This window comes from Rhinoderma darwinii, chromosome 10 (genome assembly GCF_050947455.1).
Source record: "Rhinoderma darwinii isolate aRhiDar2 chromosome 10, aRhiDar2.hap1, whole genome shotgun sequence".
NCBI classification, from domain to species: Eukaryota; Metazoa; Chordata; class Amphibia; order Anura; family Rhinodermatidae; genus Rhinoderma; species Rhinoderma darwinii.
In genome coordinates this window covers 20,825,459-20,844,659 of record NC_134696.1, presented here as the reverse complement: position 1 = coordinate 20,844,659, position 19,201 = coordinate 20,825,459, and the positions used below count along the sequence as shown (strand labels likewise).

Here is a 19,201-nt window from a genome sequence, read left to right as displayed (position 1 = left end):
TGTATATAATATGTAGCCCTTAGATGGAGTCAAGGTCTGCATTGGAGGTCCTTCTAAAATGGCTGGTTGACCGCCACTGGTATAGAGTGGAAGGTCTTGATGTGGCATATTTCAATTGCATCAATTCTATATACAGTCCTGCTGCTTTTTAAGTAGACATATCAATGAACCCTCCCTGCTCTAGGTTAAATACTCATTTACTCTTTTTAACCAGTCTCAGTTTGCTTTGGGACTCTTGCCGTGGCGATCGGTCACCTGACAATGAGTATTTTTCTATGTTTCGGCTATTGCCAGTCAGTGTATATATATTTCATTATACAGTGTTCTCTTCCCTTCAGCGACTGTTTGTGTAGTAGAAGCCAAGTTTTTGGCTGACAAACTCTACCTACAATGACAAACACTATGCCAAGCAGAGCTGTTCCTTCCTTGTGCTTCATTAAGTCCATGTGAAAAAGCCAGGAGGTGAAGGACAGAAAAAAAAAAGAATTGACCTGTAAATCCTGCGGTTGACTGGGGATTGCATGAAAAATTATATATTGATTAGATACTCATAAAAATCTGAACAGCGGCAGGAGGCCCTATAAGTGGCTTACATAGAGAACATGGGTCCCATAGCAAAGATAAAAATAAGGCCCCTTCCAGGTGCTGCTTGACACCAATCCCTACTTGTTAAAAGGGTCCCTTGACAATAAGCTTATCATAAAGTGTTCCCTTGCTGGGACCCTCAGCGATCAGCTATGGGAATACCTGGCAGTGTTTAATTTCCCTGCAGCGCCACCACAGGGAATATTACATATTACACAGTGTTCACTCAAATCAATAGGTTGTCTGTATAATGCAGGACAGGACAGGTCCTCCAGAGTGAGGGACGCTCTTTGTAATCACTCTCCACTCTGGACAAGAAATGAGAATCCTGAACAGAGGACCCCCCTCTATTAACTCAAAATTCACTAATAGGGTGTATGTCAATGAGTTCTCTAACCTGGATAAACCCCATCCACTCGAGACAGGTGGTCCTTTCTCCCCATCCCAATTTGTGACTCAAGAACATTTTAAGCTTCATTTCTTGCCAACATTGGACCACCTGTGGAGACCACATCCATATGCAGGTTCTCACCACCCATTATAATGGAGACAAGACCAACCTCTCCGGGGGCCACATAGCAGACACATGGTCTGCCTTTGTGGTACATACTCTTCGTCCCCTAATAATTCCTAGAACAGGTGGTACCAACCATCAATGGAATGTGGAGAAGAGCGGTCCTTCTCCAGGAACGAGTGGGATTCATGAAAATCTGAGTGCGATCACTTGGAAGTTTTCATAACTCCCATTTTTAGTTATTTCTGTTACTTATATTTTAATATTTATATTATTATTATTCTTTATTTTATGTGGTCAAAAATATCTATGACCCTAGAAAAGGCGACTGGTTCAGGACAAACCCAACCATCCAAAGACATTAGATTAACGTGTGTAGAACCTGTAAATTTTGACAGGATCCAGTAAAAGATCTAATGAACATGGGGGCTACCGGACCCACTCAGTTGTCTGGTAATGGAGGAATGGATCGGTTGCACTGGATTTTTTGCAGACTCGGTAGAGCTTCCATCCTTGGAGAAGTGGCACTGATATAATTTAGCCATGTTGGATCTTTTTGTGCCAAATTCATTCTTTCACCCCTAGAATACTGGCACCAGAGGTGTCCAATAGCCGCTCACCCTTATTAATTAATAAAGATTGAGACACTTTAGACCAGGCTGAACTATTAATGGGGTGATCATGCGTCGAGAAGATGGCCGAGCAATGGGCACCATTAGTCAGAGCTGAATAAATCCACGTTTAGGTAGTCAAATTTTTTCCTACTGGCGTCCAACTTTTTGAGTTACTGTCTTTTGAGATCTATGAAAGTTCTTCTTGTTTGGCTACCAAAAAAATCAGACTGGCTCTTGGATTGTTTAGCGCATCCCCTAAAGTCTACAGAATTTTGTCCATTCTGGCCTTATTAGCATGATCCCACTACTACAAATCCACGCACAGCTTAGACTTTATTACTGGTCTTGAGGTGGAGAAGTTTTATTCACCTCTTACTATTACGAAATTAGCTCAATCATGAAATGGCCGCAGCACGGTGTAATTGCCTTGACATTAGCAAAGAAAAGAAGATCTTTCACCATTTCTACGTAATGACTGCTCTTCTGCAATCAATCCCAGGTATTTCGAAGCCACTTTAAAAACTTCTACCCGTCCTACACAAAGAATAATTGTCACATCTCATCATCCTGAGCTATTGCGGTTCACCAAAGTCATTCAGCGGCTTTGAAAAGCTTTACCATTAAATGCAATCACTGGGACGTGAACATAGATGTAAAACCCGCAGAGACATGTGTCAGCCTCCATTCAGTCGTTCTCTAGTGGTAGGACACGGTATTGCAGCAAAGTGTGTAACAAGTGATAACTTAATTATCAGTCTGATGCCGGCTCATTTTCAGAGTTTGATAGCTACGTAGTCTAAAAATATTTTAATATTATATTTGTTATCACTGATTTAAAGGAGAGTTCTTTAAGACATTATATCCCCCTGGTGGCTCATACTTCCCCAGGTTATGTGATTGTAGTGCTGGGGAGAAGTCAATATGGGTGACACCAAGGCCTCATGCACACGGTCGTTGATTATGGCACGGATGGCCGCGGGGTGTCATCTGCGGGCCGTACGCAATCACGGACCATGCACATACGGGATGTGAATTGACTGTAAGTAGCCCCGGCCAATGCACGTACCATGGAAACCACGGTCGTGTGTATTGGCCCATAGAATAGAATGTGTCCTATACTATCCGCAATTGCGGATAGTATGCGGACCGCAATGCACGGTCGTGTACATGAGGCCTTATGCTTTATGCACACTGCATGCAGGAGGATGTACGTGTACAGTGGCACATGGAGTCCCTATGGCTCGGTCCTATAGGTTCTCCATGTGCCGCCATATGGTGCCCTGTGCACCACCATATTACAGGGTTAGCCCCCCCCCCCCCCACCAGAAGCAATGCTCTGTAGTTCGGCAATTGATTAATATGCCGTAACCTTTTTTATAATCTCTCGGATTCATACAGAATGTGACAAAAAAAAATCTTTGAATGACTCTACAAAATTGGAGGAATACAGGGGGCACCATACACTTCTATGTGTGCTGTATTATAGCTCAGTAACACTCGGAGGGTGTACAGAGTCGTAAAACATCTGGGTGCATGGGGCTAAGTCTAATGGGCTTTCTAATGAATAATTACAGTAAGAAACTAATTTCCAAAATATTATCGTTGATCTCTGGAGAACTGTATTCCATGTAGAATTTTAAAGAATATGGCGGACAGGCAGAAACACGAGGGCACTGACAATCCTGAAACGTGTGCCCCAGTGTGACGATTCGGCAAACTATACGTATACATTCGCTGACTTGTACTAATATGGTCATTTTTCTTTGTATCATTACAGTTGTGCGTTTGCTTTCCTCTCGGTCCGGCAGTTCCAGTCTTATGACACTTTCCCATTCTGTGTAATAATTAGGTACGTCTCGTGATTTCAGTCTAGACAATTTAGCGGAGAATTCATCAAACTGCCGGACTCCATGACATCTGCATCGGGCACGTTCGCGCTGTCAGAGCAATAAAGGTCATTCGCAAACCACAAATATGAAGCACCAGATCAGCGTGAAGCTCTTGGGCCCATATTAAAAATATATACCAGGACATATATGTATGTTTACTTAATGGGAATTTACAATAATCCCTAACGTCAATATTCCTGATCCCTTTTTCCTGAAATCGCAGTTACAAAAAAAAAAAGTCACAAAGACGAAGTTTCCAGACCCGCGACCAGTATCCTAAGCAAACAGGTAGGGACACTACTCACATGGAGAGATGGCAACCATCTACATCCTTACCTCTTGAAATCGATGAAAACACCCAGGTTACAGCAAAGCCTCATTCACAGAGTGCTTTTTTTTCATGCAGTTTTTGAAGTCACAACCAGGTGTGGATTGTAAAGGTAAGGTAAAGGAGGGGGAAGTATATAGGAAAAATGCTACCTCCCTTTTTTTTTTTTTCTTAAACTACTTTTGGTTATGGTTTTCAAAACTGCACTGTGTGAATATACCCCATCACCCATTCAATGCAACTCTTCTTTTATCATCATTTTTGCTAACTGCAACCACCACTAAGGGGAGCTTATGAGATTATTGAGGACAGATTTATTACCGAGTTTAATGGGAACTGTATAGATCAGTTTAACGTAATCTTCCCCTAGTGGTAGGAGATTAAATGCCTTTGAGTGATCGGAACAATGTCAAAAAGTTGTCAAAAAAGTAAACAAAATACATTTATGTATATACTATATTGAGTAAATCCTCCATTTTAACCATTGGTCCAGCTTTAACCATTAACCATATCCAGCTTCAATAACCCGGAAAAATTTAGGAATTTTTTGTATTCACTGGTTTAAAGGGTTTTCTGGCGATAAAAAAAAAAACGTAAACGCTGCCCAAAATGCTAAAATAATAAACGTTCCAATATACTTCTCAGATTGTTTGTGATAAGACAACCCTAACTTTTTTGTTTTTAGGCTATTCACATTATTATTCCATTTTTATCAGGACATAAAGGCACGTGCTGCTCCTATGCTGTACATTTGCTATGGTACAAGTTAAACACCAAAGAACAAGTGACATACACATATATATTGCGTGGCCCTTAACATGTTAGTTAATTAAGGGGTTCATCGCAGTGAACCCCAAAAACAGCCGCTATCGCAGGGCGGAGTCCAACTAATGCACGTACGTATACCGGCAACCCTTCAGAGCGAGAGCCGCTCTTTTGCAGCACTCTGGCTAACGGGACAACGGGCGCAGCTGATGCGGGCACCCCATTCTATCAACCTCATATACCTAAGGCCTCATGCACACGACCGCGCTTTTTCGGCCGCAATTTATACATCTCTTGAATTTTAGGGAATTGCATAACTAGAAGTTTCCAAGTGATGGTGATGAGCTTCGACCGTCAGGATTGCATTGACAGAATACAGTCCGATACCAGCACCGCTATTCCCATGCGGTCATCAGATGGTGCCGCATAGTAAGGAATGTCATTTCAATAAGATTATATGAGGCAGTTACTCGGTACACAATTCCCTAATGTAATGACTAATGGCGGCTGCCGCTGTAACTTCAATGTGATGCGATATTACACCACTCCATGACATCACAATCCCTAGGATTCTATACGCGTGGCTTGAAGGGTATTGATCGCTAGGACACATCCTTCAACTTAGTACATCTTAGGCTATGTTCACACGGAGTATTTTGGGGGAGGAATATCTGCCTCAAAATTCCGTTTGGAACTTTGAGGCAGATATTCCTCTCCCTGCACGCCGATTTTCGCGGCAATTATCGCGCCGTTTTTCGTCCGCGGCCATTGAGCGCCGCGGGCATAAAACAGCGAGAAATACGCTTTCTCCTGCCTCCCATTGAAGTCAATGGGAGGTCAGAGGCGGAAGCGCTCGTAGATAGGGCATGTCGCTTCTATTTCCCGCGAGGCAGTTTTACTGCTCGCGGGAAAAAGACGCCGACGCCTCCCATTGAAATCAATGGGAGGCGTTCTCGGGCCGTTTTTGCCGAGTTTTGCGATGCGGTTTCCTCGTCAAAAAACTCGGCAAAATACCCCGTGTGAACATAGCCTTAGGGTGCAGTCACATGAGACGTTTCTGACCATGCGGTAAAGACCGAATCACAAACACACGGTTTTACCGCGGTTTGCAAAGCTGTTTTCGCCTGTGTGTTTTTTTACACGTGAAACACATTTACTTTACAAGATTCACCTGTAAAAATCGCAGCGCAAACTGCAACAATTTGCCGCAAAACTGTGTGTATTTTTGCCATGATTTTTTAAGCGTTTTTTTACCGCACGGCCATAAACTTCTCAGAGCACTTCCTGCGATGGGTATGGACATGCCTATAGGGGGTCTTTTTGACAGTGCACGCTACTCACATATAGGGCACGCTACTTGTAGTGCTTCAGTAGACCATACAGCACTTGGCTTATACTGAACATTAGAAATTTGCATTTACAGATCCAATTCCCTCTGACTGCTCTTCCTGTCACCGGCAACGGACGTCACGATAGTCCCCCTCCACTCTCCAGCCAATATAGAATTAAAAATTGAATATTAATAGTTCCCAACCGGGGTGGGGCATCAGGATCCTCCCAACTGAAGCCATGTGGGAGAGGGGAAGTGACTCCTTATCTGGGGTCTATGATTGTCGTCCCACCACATAAATTATAGAACAATCACCAGTGAATAGAAGTACTAAAAATGGAATTCACCTCTTTCTTAGTTATATCATATTCTGGAAAAGCTGAGTGACAACCAATATGGACGCAACTGCCAAGGAGGTGGTCACCCAGATTTCCCTGATACTCAATGGCAATGCAGACTAGTTAGAATATAGTTATACATTCCCAGACTTATATATGTGTATGTATACAGTGAAGGAAATAAGTATTTGATCCCTTGCTGATTTTGTAAGTTTGCCCACTGTCAAAGACATGAACAGTCTAGAATTTTTAGGCTAGGTTAATTTTACCAGTGAGAGATAGATTATATAAAAAAAAAAAAAGAAAATCACATTGTCAAAATTATATATATTTATTTGCATTGTGCACAGAGAAATAAGTATTTGATCCCTTTGGCAAACAAGACTTAATACTTGGTGGCAAAAGCCTTGTTGGCAAGCACAGCAGTCAGACGTTTTTTGTAGTGGATGATGAGGTTTGCACACATGTTAGATGGAATTTTGGCCCACTCCTCTTTGCAGATCATCTGTAAATCATTAAGATTTCGAGGCTGTCACTTGGCAACTCGGATCTTCAGCTCCCTCCATAAGTTTTCGATGGGATTAAGGTCTGGAGACTGGCTAGGCCACTCCATGACCTTAATGTGCTTCTTTTTGAGCCACTCCTTTGTTGCCTTGGCTGTATGTTTCGGGTCATTGTCGTGCTGGAAGACCCAGCCACGAGCCATTTTTAATGTCCTGGTGGAGGGAAGGAGGTTGTCACTCAGGATTTGACGGTACATGGCTCCATCCATTCTCCCATTGATGCGGTGAAGTAGTCCTGTGCCCTTAGCAGAGAAACACCATCAAAACATAATGTTTCCACCTCCATGCTTGACAGTGGGGACGTTGTTCTTTGGGTCATAGGCAGCATTTCTCTTCCTCCAAACACGGCGAGTTGAGTTAATGCCAAAGAGCTCAATTTTAGTCCCATCTGACCACAGCACCTTCTCCCAATCACTCTCAGAATCATCCAGATGTTCATTTGCAAACTTCAGACGGGCCTGTACATGTGCCTTCTTGAGCAGGGGGACCTTGCGGGCACTGCAGGATTTTAATCCATTACGGCGTAATGTGTTACCAATGGTTTTCTTGGTGGCTGTGGTCCCAGCTGCCTTGAGTTCATTAACAAGTTCCCCCCGTGTAGTGTTCAGCTGAGCTCTCATCTTCCTCAGGATCAAGGATACCCCACGAGGTGAGATTTTGCATGGAGCCCCAGATCGATGTCGATTGACAGTCATTTTGTATGTCTTCCATTTTCTTACTATTGCACCAACAGTTGGCTCCTTCTCACCCAGCGTCTTACTTATGGTTTTGTAGCCCATTCCAGCCTTGTGCAGGTCTATGATCTTGTCCCTGACATCCTTAGAAAGCTCTTTGGTGTTGCCCATGTTGTAGAGGTTAGAGTCAGACTGATTAATTGAGTCTGTGGACAGGAGTCTATTATACAGGTGACCATGTAAGAGCTGTCTATAATGCAGGCGCCAAGTTGATTTGGAGCGTGTAACTGGTCTGGAGGAGGCTGAACTCATAGGGTATGTGCACACACACTAATTACGTCCGTAATTGACGGACGTATTTCAGCCGCAAGTCCCGGACCGAACACAGTGCAGGGAGCCGGGCTCCTAGCATCATACTTATGTACGATGCTAGGAGTCCCTGCCTCGCTGCAGGACAACTCTCCCGTACTGAAAACATGATTACAGTACGGGAGAGTTGTCCTGCAGCGAGGCAGGGACTACTAGCATCGTACATAAGTATGATGCTAGGAGCCCGGCTCCCTGCACTGTGTTCGGTCCGGTACTTGCGGCCGAAATACGTCCGTCAATTACGGACGTAATTAGTGTGTGTGCACATACCCTTAATGGTTGGTAGGGGATCAAATACTTATTTCTCTGTGCACAATGCAAATAAATATATATCATTTTGACAATGTGATTTTCTGTTTTTTTTTTTTTATATAATCTATCTCTCACTGGTAAGATTAACCTAGCCTAAAAATTCTAGACTGTTCATGACTTTGACAGTGGGCAAACTTACAAAATCAGCAAGGGATCAAATACTTATTTCCTTCACTGTATATATACACAGATTTACCATTCAGGGTCTAGGAAAGCTGGGTGACAGTCTAATTGGCTTTCAGAAACTGGTATAACTAAGAAACTATTGAACAAAAATTTCTAACAATTTGACAGAGGAGGCGGGAGATTCATGGAAACGGTTTAACAGCAAAACGGTTCTTGTTGTCCATAGCAACCAGAGCTCAGTTTTCATCTTTTAAGAGCACTATAAGAAATTAAAGCTGCGCTGCGATTGGTTGAACTTGCTATGGGCAACAATGGCAGTTTTGCGGTGAGGCTGTTTTCATGAATCCATTGGGCCTCATTTATCAAAACTGTCTTTATTGTCCATAGCAACCAATCAGAGCTCAGCTTTTATTTTTTCAGAGTAGTTTCAGAAATGAAAGCTGAACTTTGATTGGTTGCTATTGAAGGACAGATTTACTTTTAGACAGTGAATAAACGAGGCCAATTGACTTATTTCCTGTTTTTCTGGGGATTACAGGGAGACATTATTATTAATTACTCATATTTGTTGTAACTGTTAGACCTCATGCACATGACCGTATTTTTGCGGCCCCAATGTATCCGCATCTTTGGGGATAAATTACGGACCCATTCCTTTCTATGGCCCCACGCACACGACCGTGATTTACACTAATCAGTGCGGGGGCCGCAAATCCAGACAAGCCATTTTACGGTCCGAATTTGCAGATTTACCAATACCGGTGAATTGTTGTGGATCCACGAGACACGGTTACACAATAAGGGTATTTTGTGGTCCGACGGACCGCAACGAACTCGTTGTTTTTTGTGAATCGCAAACCAATACGGTCGTGTGCACGAGGCATTTCAGCAAATGTTTAGTGTATATGCCAAAGTATCCATAGGGCTCTAATCACCTGACAGAAGCCAAAACTTTGGCCTCCGTCGGGCTGGTACACGTCGCAATACATTTCTTCATTTTATATAACAGCGTAGTTGACAATGCTGTTCCATGCAGAGGCTCCCCGCAAAAAAAAAAAGGATACCACGTGGTATTCTGTATTTTTTTCTTAACATGGGAGGCTGATGGTGATATATGCCACTATGTCTATACGGTGGCATACGTCAGAGCCTTACGTCAGGCAATAATATAATTGTTTCCGTCTGACGGACGGCTCAGATGTGAGGGCCTTAAAGGGGCATTCTCGTCTTAGACATTTAGATATATTCATCTCCATTTTGCCTGGCGCGGCGACCGCAAGCTCCCGACTGCAGGCAGGGACTAGTCGAGGGGGAGTTGAGCATGCACGCAACTCTCTCCATTCAGTTGTATGGGAGTTACGGTAAAAAGGCGAGCAGCGATTCAGTAAACTTCAATTAAATAGAGTAGAGAGAGCGGCGCACATGTGCGCCCCTCTCTCCACTAGTCCCCACCTGAGAACCAGGTGAATCGGGGGTCGGGTGATCCGCGTTCTCGATATAGGTGCGGATCCCAGAGCTATCAGACATTTGCGCCATATCTACAGGAATACCCCTTTACGGATATACATAACCAGACAGAAGACCATTCAGGAGCCTAGAAAAGCTGGACACCACCCTTCTTATTTGTTGTAAATGCAGTCCTATGGGTTGTCGACCAGCTTTCCAAAAAATAACGGCTCCGTGGAAGCTGTTTTGGTGTCCATACAGGTGGTCACCCAGCTTTCCCGGGAACAGAAATAACTAAGAAACAATGGAATCAAATTTTCTAACAATGTGACAGACGAGGACGACTCAATGACTTAAAAAACTTGCACAAATATAAGCCAGACATTACGTGACCACAAACATCCTCCCACCTCACAGTATGGTGACGTCACAATAGAATTTCAATGCCATACCTATAACACACAGGGAGGGGGAGGCCGATCACAGAGTCCCCCCCCCCCTGAGTTTCACACACACAACATACGATTTCTATATAATCATTTTTTTCACTGTCCATTCCTTTCATGATCGACATTTATAACAAATCATCAGCACCAAACGCAATTAAAAACGCAATTCGCTCAGTATAAAACTTTAACCCTTCGCTTTAAAACTTAAAGGGCCACAACCATATTTTATCCCTTACAGTTTAGACCCAAAACTTAGGGCCAGAGATGTGAACCCAATTCCTGCCTTCCAAGCGGCTTGATGATTAGACTACAATTTTAATTTTTTTTATCTACGCACAAGGAGGGAGAACACAAAAAAACCACAACCCACTATCCATAATATCATTGTATATCAGATTGACTTTGTATCCATTTCCTTTGCAAACACCCTATATAAATAGGATATAGAATACGTTGTATCAAAGCAAAGAGATTGCACAGTCATAACACAGGGTCACGCAGGAGGCATGCAGAATTTATTCCGATTGGGTGCATGGGAATATAGCAATAAAGGAAGGACACAATAAGTGATGCAGCACATTGTATGGGGAGATGATCAGATTTAATATTGGGATATTAGATGTATACAGCATGTATACAGATGTCGCAGATCATCATGGCTTAACAATGCCTTGATGAGGATGATGATGATGGTGATGAGGAGGATGATGATGATGATGAGGAGGATGATGCAAATCAACACAACACAGCAATAGGAGCATTATAAGGGATATTATATTGCATCTTCAGCAATGGGGACACATGGATCGGAGTGAAGGTGGAAGCTTCTGTGACAGACTGCACCAGAGATTATTACAAGGATGCTGAGACACATACACAGTTACAGCCAGTGACACCCAGAGACCTAATGAGTGCACAAATGACATGCACACAGTAACACAAAGCAGATCCCAGCCATTTTGCTCAATCTGTTGATATATATCCATGTATCTCCATTGACACAAAGAAATCATAGTATAAAGTGGGCACAAAGCTCCAGCATAGCCCCCCTGGCGACTTGTCCCCCAGGGCTATGAAAACTGACCAAGAATTCCCTTTTTTTTTTTTTTTCTTTGGCGCCCTTCTGCACGGGATTTTTCCACCGCGCAAAACTTTAAACTAAAGAACAATCGTAAAGTGTGCGGTTTTCCGCGCCCGCCCTCCTCGTTTGCAACCGGCCGTTGACACCCACCGCCCGCAGCAGGCACCTTGTCCAGTGGCCCGCGCCCCGCATGCATCACCCGGTGCAATGTAAACCTGGCATTACCTGACATGTCTTCATTTTCCATCTCCTCCATCGGATCCTCTTCATTCCCCAGTGGCCCTCTCATGGCCCCCTCCTCCCCCGGATTGACTGCAGTTTATTTTGCAATCGTGATCCTTTCTTTGCACCCCAGCTATTAACCCATGGGATGACAGGGGGGATTGCAAGCCTGTAGTGATCAGGCTGTGCACAAGGGGTGAGTTTTCTTAAGAAAGATGGCTGCTTATTTCTTTTATTTAAGGAAAATAATATCCCCCTTCTCTCTCCCTCTCTCCCTCTGCCTGAAAATAAAAGAGAGAGAGAGAAAGAGACAAAAATGGAATACACATGCCCAGATTGTGACGTCCAGTCTGGTTGCTCAGGCAACCACATCCCATAATTTTGGCACAACTAGTTAGTAGTGATGCCAGAGGTGACCAAGTTGAGGACTAGTTAGCGCAGGAGGAGAGGGGTCACTTCTAATGGAGGTGATGAGGACAAGGGCTGATTCTTATTTCTGATGTATCATCTGCTACAAGGACACAATGTGCAGGAGACATAATTGTCTGCAGCCTCCTGTCATCATCAGCAATAATGTACTACTACCCCCATCCGTAGTCCTGCACTGGATGATGAGTCCCAGAGTGCAAGCAACGACCAGAAAGATCACAGATAGTATAACTCCAATCATACTACTCACACATGATATAACTACAACTCCAATCATACCACTCACACATGACATAACTACAACTCCAATCATACTACTCACACATGATATAACTACAACTCCAATCATACCACTCACACATGACATAACTACAACTCCAATCATACTACTCACACATGATATAACTACAACTCCAATCATACCACTCACACATGATATAACTACAACTCCAATCATACCACTCACACATGATATAACTACAACTCCAATCATACTACTCACACATGATATAACTACAACTCCAATCATACCACTCACACATGATATAACTACAACTCCAAACATACTACTCACACATGATATAACTACAACTCCAATCATACCACTCACACATGACATAACTACAACTCCAATCATACTACTCACACATGATATAACTACAACTCCAATCATACCACTCACACATGACATAACTACAACTCCAATCATACTACTCACACATGATATAACTACAACTCCAATCATACTACTCACACATGATATAACTACAACTCCAATCATACCACTCACACATGATATAACTACAACTCCAATCATACCACTCACACATGATATAACTACAACTCCAATCATACCACTCACACATGATATAACTACAACTCCAATCATACCACTCACACATGATATAACTACAACTCCAATCATACTACTCACACATGATATAACTACAACTCCAATCATACCACTCACACATGATATAACTACAACTCCAAACATACTACTCACACATGATATAACTACAACTCCAATCATACCACTCACACATGATATAACTACAACTCCAATCATACCACTCACACATGATATAACTACAACTCCAATCATACCACTCACACATGATATAACTACAACTCCAATCATACTACTCACACATGATATAACTACAACTCCAATCATACTACTCACACATGATATAACTACAACTCCAATCATACTACTCACACATGATATAACTACAACTCCAATCATACTACTCACACATGATATAACTACAACTCCAATCATACCACTCACACATGACATAACTACAACTCCAATCATACCACTCACACATGATATAACTACAACTCCAATCATACCACTCACACACGATATAACTACAACTCCAATCATACCACTCACACACGATATAACTACAACTCCAATCATACCACTCACACATGATATAACTACAACTCCAATCATACCACTCACACATGATATAACTACAACTCCAATCATACCACTCACACATGATATAACTACAACTCCAATCATACCACTCACACATGATATAACTACAACTCCAATCATACCACTCACACATGATATAACTACAACTCCAATCATACCACTCACACATGATATAACTACAACTCCAATCATACCACTCACACATGATATAACTACAACTCCAATCATACCACTCACACATGATATAACTACAACTGCAATCATACTACTCACACATGATATAACTACAACTCCAATCATACCACTCACACATGATATAACTACAACTCCAATCATACCACTCACACATGATATAACTACAACTCCAATCATACTACTCACACATGATATAACTACAACTCCAATCATACCACTCACACATGATATAACTACAACGCCAATCATACTACTCACACATGATATAATTACAACTCCAATCATACTATTCACACATGATATAACTACAACTCCAATCATACTACTCACGATATAACTACAACTCCAATCATACCGCTCACACGTGATATAACTACAACTCCAATCATACCGCTCACACATGATATAACTACAACTCCAATCATACCGCTCACACATGATATAACTACAACTCCAATCATACCACTCACACATGATATAACTACAACTCCAATCATACTACTCACACATGATATAACTACAACTCCAATCATACTACTCACACGTGATATAGCTACAACTCCAATCATACTACTCACACGTGATATAACTACAACTCCAATCATACCACTCACACATGATAGAACTACAACTCCAATCATACTACTCACACATGATATAACTACAACTCCAATCATACTACTCACACATTATATAACTACATCTCCAATCATACTACTCACACATGATATAACTACAACTCCAATCATACTACTCACACGTGATATAACTACAACTCCAATCATACTACTCACACGTGATATAACTACAACTCCAATCATACCACTCACACATGATAGAACTACAACTCCAATCATACTACTCACACATGATATAACTACAACTCCAATCATACTACTCACACATGATATAACTACAACTCCAATCATACCACTCACACATGATATAACTACAACTCCAATCATACCACTCACACATGATATAACTACAACTCCAATCATACCACTCACACATGATATAACTACAACTCCAATCATACTACTCACACATGATATAACTACAACTCCAATCATACTAAACTAATCATTCATGATATAACTACAACTCCAATCATACCACTCACACATGATATAACTACAACTCCAATCATACTACTCACACATGATATAACTACAACTCCAATCATACTAAACTAATCATTCATGATATAACTACAACTCCAATCATACTACTCACACATGATATAACTACAACTCCAATCATACTACTCACACATGATATAACTACAACTCCAATCATACTACTCACACATGATATAACTACAACTCCAATCATACCACTCACACATGATATAACTACAACTCCAATCATACCACTCACACATGATATAACTACAACTCCAATCATACCACTCACACATGATATAACTACAACTCCAATCATACTACTCACACATGATATAACTACAACTCCAATCATACTAAACTAATCATTCATGATATAACTACAACTCCAATCATACTACTCACACATGATATAACTACAACTCCAATCATACTACTCACACATGATATAACTACAACTCCAATCATACCACTCACACATGATATAACTACAACTCCAATCATACTACTCACACATGATATAACTACAACTCCAATCATACCACTCACACATGATATAACTACAACTCCAAACATACTACTCACACATGATATAACTACAACTCCAATCATACCACTCACACATGATATAACTACAACTCCAATCATACCACTCACACATGATATAACTACAACTCCAATCATACCACTCACACATGATATAACTACAACTCCAATCATACTACTCACACATGATATAACTACAACTCCAATCATACCACTCACACACGATATAACTACAACTCCAATCATACCACTCACACATGATATAACTACAACTCCAATCATACCACTCACACATGATATAACTACAACTCCAATCATACTACTCACACATGATATAACTACAACTCCAATCATACTACTCACACATTATATAACTACATCTCCAATCATACTACTCACACATGATATAACTACATCTCCAATCATACTACTCACACATGATATAACTACAACTCCAATCATACTACTCACACATTATATAACTACATCTCCAATCATACTACTCACACATGATATAACTACAACTCCAATCATAGCATCATCTCATATCTAAATAATGTGCATTCATCCGTTATAGGGTGTGAGAGATTTTACAATTTGTAGTTGTTGATACAGTGTATAAATATAAATATTATTATAAAGATCCTAAAAATTTAAATTTCAATCATACTCCATTGCTCACATTTTATAACTTACTATTCAGGGGTCTAGGAAAGCTGGGTGATACCCACCTTGTGAGCTATAAACGGCTCAAGAAGTGACATGCACTTATTTTTTACGGGGCGTTTTTTTACGCGTCATTTTTTCTGGCCGTAAACGCAGCGAAAAACGGCTGAAAATACGGAAGCTGAACGCCACCAAACATCAGCCTATTGATTTCAATGGGAAAAACTGTGTTTTTTTCCCCACAGGGCGTTGTCACTACTTGAGCCGTTTTTGGAGCCGTTTTTCATTGTCTCAATAGAAAAACAGCTCCAAAAACGGCCGTAAAAAAACTCATCAAAAAACGCCTGATGCATAAAAAACGGCTGAAAATCAGAGGTTGCTTTCCCTTGAAAACCGTTCCGTATTTTACGTCCGTTTTTCGTTTGCCGTGTGAATATAACCTTAAGGGTCCATTGAGAGGTTGCGGTTCAAGTGCGGTTGGAACCGCATGCGTTTTTACTGCAATTTGGTGTGTTTTTCAATGTGGTAGAAAATGCACCCACATTGAAAAACGTGCCAAATCGCGATAATAACACATGCGGTTTTTTTATTTGGTTCCAACAGCACCTCAACCGCAACGTGTGAATGGACCCTAACAGTTGAATGAGATATTCTAACAATTTGACGGAAGAGGATGACACACTGTGAGGAATTCAATAAAAGTAGTGAAATGGAAAAGTGGAATAGTTGCCCATAGCAACCAATCAAATTCACCCTTTCATGTTGCTGAGGTCCTTTGGAAAATGAAAACAGAAACCTGATTGGTTGCTATGGGTAACTACTCCACTTTTCTTTTGCACCAGTCTCGATAAATCTCCCCCAATGACTTAATTACTGTTGATATTTGGGGATTATACAGAGATCTATGATTACGGCTGTGGGCAGTCACCCGCATTTGCGGCCGTGCTCCTATTATAAAGTATGGGAGCACAGTCGGTAAAATAAAAAAATAGGACATGTCCTATTTTTTGCGGAGCATTTTTACGCCCCGGACTCCTTCCCGTAAATATACGGGAAGGTGCCTGTGGGAAAAAGAAATTAATGGAACCGTATTTTGGTCTTGTAGTTGCATGGGGCCTTAGGTTAAGGCCACACAGAGCGGTACTGACCCGGCCGCGACACGGACAACCCTGCCGGCTCCATGTTCGGCGCAGCTATCCATGTTTTGCAGAAACAATAGCATAGTTGACTACACCATTGTTTCAAAACGGAGATAAACGGAGACAAACGGAAACCATTTTCAACTGAAGCATTATAATTGGAATCAATGGTAATGCAAACGGAAGATATGGATTCCTAATGCCTTTCCGTTGATGGGTTCCTCCGACTGAAAGGTTTGACGGAACCCATCAATGGAAACCAAACGCTGATGTGAACACACCCATAACGGACGCAAACGGATGCAATTAAAAATCCCATTGTTTTTAATGGGATTTTTAACTAATCTGTATTTATCCTCATTCTGATCTTTGTTTTAGCAATTAGTGGGGTCTCAGTGCTCAGACCCCCAACAATCAAAACCTCTGACATGTCACTATGACGTCAGAAGTTTGTCAAACGTTTAGATATCCTTTAACCCCTTAATGCATTATCACGTAACTGTACGTGATAAGGGTTATGGGGAAGTATGGAGTGCGCTCAGCGCAGCACACACAGCGGGCGCGGCGACGGCTTTAATACAGCCGACACCTCACTGCAACGGGCTGAATCAAAGATCACTTTGATTCCGCCCGTTTAACACCTCAATCACAACCGCAGCATTTAAATTGTTAGAATCAAGGGGGTGCTCCCTCAAGCAGGCCATGGCGCCCCCCGCGGCACGATGGGCCGGTTACATAGTTTATTATGGCAGCCTGAGGGCCTAATGAAGGCTTCAAAGGAGACTGTCAGAATCACAATATACTGCATTACATTAGTATTGCAGTATATCAAGCAAGCGATCCAGCAATTGCTGGTTCAAGTCCCCTCAGAGGACTAATAAAAAAAAAAAGTCAAAAACAGTTTAATAAGTTTCGGTTTTTTTATGTTCCAAAAAACCCCAAAAACAAGTATTAAAAGTTAAACCAAAAACCTTTTCTCATTTTTTCCCTTAGGAACACGACCGTAAAAAAAACTCCATAATTGTGGACCGCAATACGGTCCGCAATTACGGACCCGCCAGGTTCTATTAGCCGTGAACACCTTTCTGTATCGCTACAGAAGGGTGTCCGTGCCGTAGAACCTTGCCGGGAAATACGGAGCATGTCCTACTTTTAGTTTTTTGCGGCCCGTGCTCTCATATGCGGACCCCGGCTGTTAGCGGATCGTGATTACGGGCATGGCCGTGTGCAGGAGGCCTACATCAATGTTAAAAAAAAAAAAAAAGTTACATAACTGGTATCGCCGCGTCCGTAAAAGTCTGAACTATCACAATATAGCGTTTGTTCAACCCGCTCGGTGAACGCCGTATAAAAAAATATATATATAACACGCAAATTGCTGTTTTTTGGTCACCTTACCTCTCCAAAAAAAATGGAATAAAAAGTGACCAAAAAGTCGCATGTACCCCACAATGGTAACGGTGAAAACTACAGATCGCCCTGCAAAATGTAAGCCCCCACATCGCTAAATTGGAAAAACAAAAAAGTTATGGCTCTCAGAATAAGGCGACACAAAGGATTTTTTTTATTTAGCAAATAGTTTTATTTTTTTTAAAGTAGTAAAACATAAAACAAAACATATAAATTTGGTATCGCCGTAATTGTAACAACCTGTAGAATAAGGTGAATATGTCGTTTTTACCGCCTGATGGAAGCCGTAAAAATAAAACCCCCAAACAATGGCGTAATCGCAGTTTTTTGCCCATTTCACCCCACAATTTTTGTTTTTCAGCTTCCCAGTACATAATGCGGTAGAATAAATGGTGCCATAAAAAACTACAACTTGTCCCGCAAAAAACAAGCCCTCATGAGGGAAGGGGTTAAAAGGTTATTCCCATCTTATAAAGTGATGTCATATTGCTAGGATATGCCACCACTAGGGGTCCGACTGCCAGCATCCCCACCAATCCTGAGAATATAGGGGCCACAATGCTGATTTAGCACTGCGGCCCCTTCCGTTTCCTCCTGCATAGCCGCACTCCCAGCCAATCACTGTGCAGGGAGC

General features: G+C 41.7%; 1 protein-coding gene across 6 annotated transcripts in view; it reads right to left on the bottom strand.

Annotated features, from left to right (window-relative positions):
- CHD5 (chromodomain helicase DNA binding protein 5) overlaps positions 1-11,920 on the bottom strand; it is a 131,149-nt gene extending 119,229 nt beyond the window's left edge. For all 6 annotated transcript variants that reach the window (XM_075839463.1, XM_075839467.1, XM_075839468.1 and 3 more), the window contains exon 1: positions 11,609-11,920. In XM_075839463.1, coding sequence (XP_075695578.1) covers positions 11,609-11,672 — 64 coding nt within the window. In that variant the 5' untranslated portion in view covers positions 11,673-11,920. The remainder of the gene's footprint in view (positions 1-11,608) is intronic.
- Between the last annotated feature and the right edge of the window lie 7,281 nt (positions 11,921-19,201).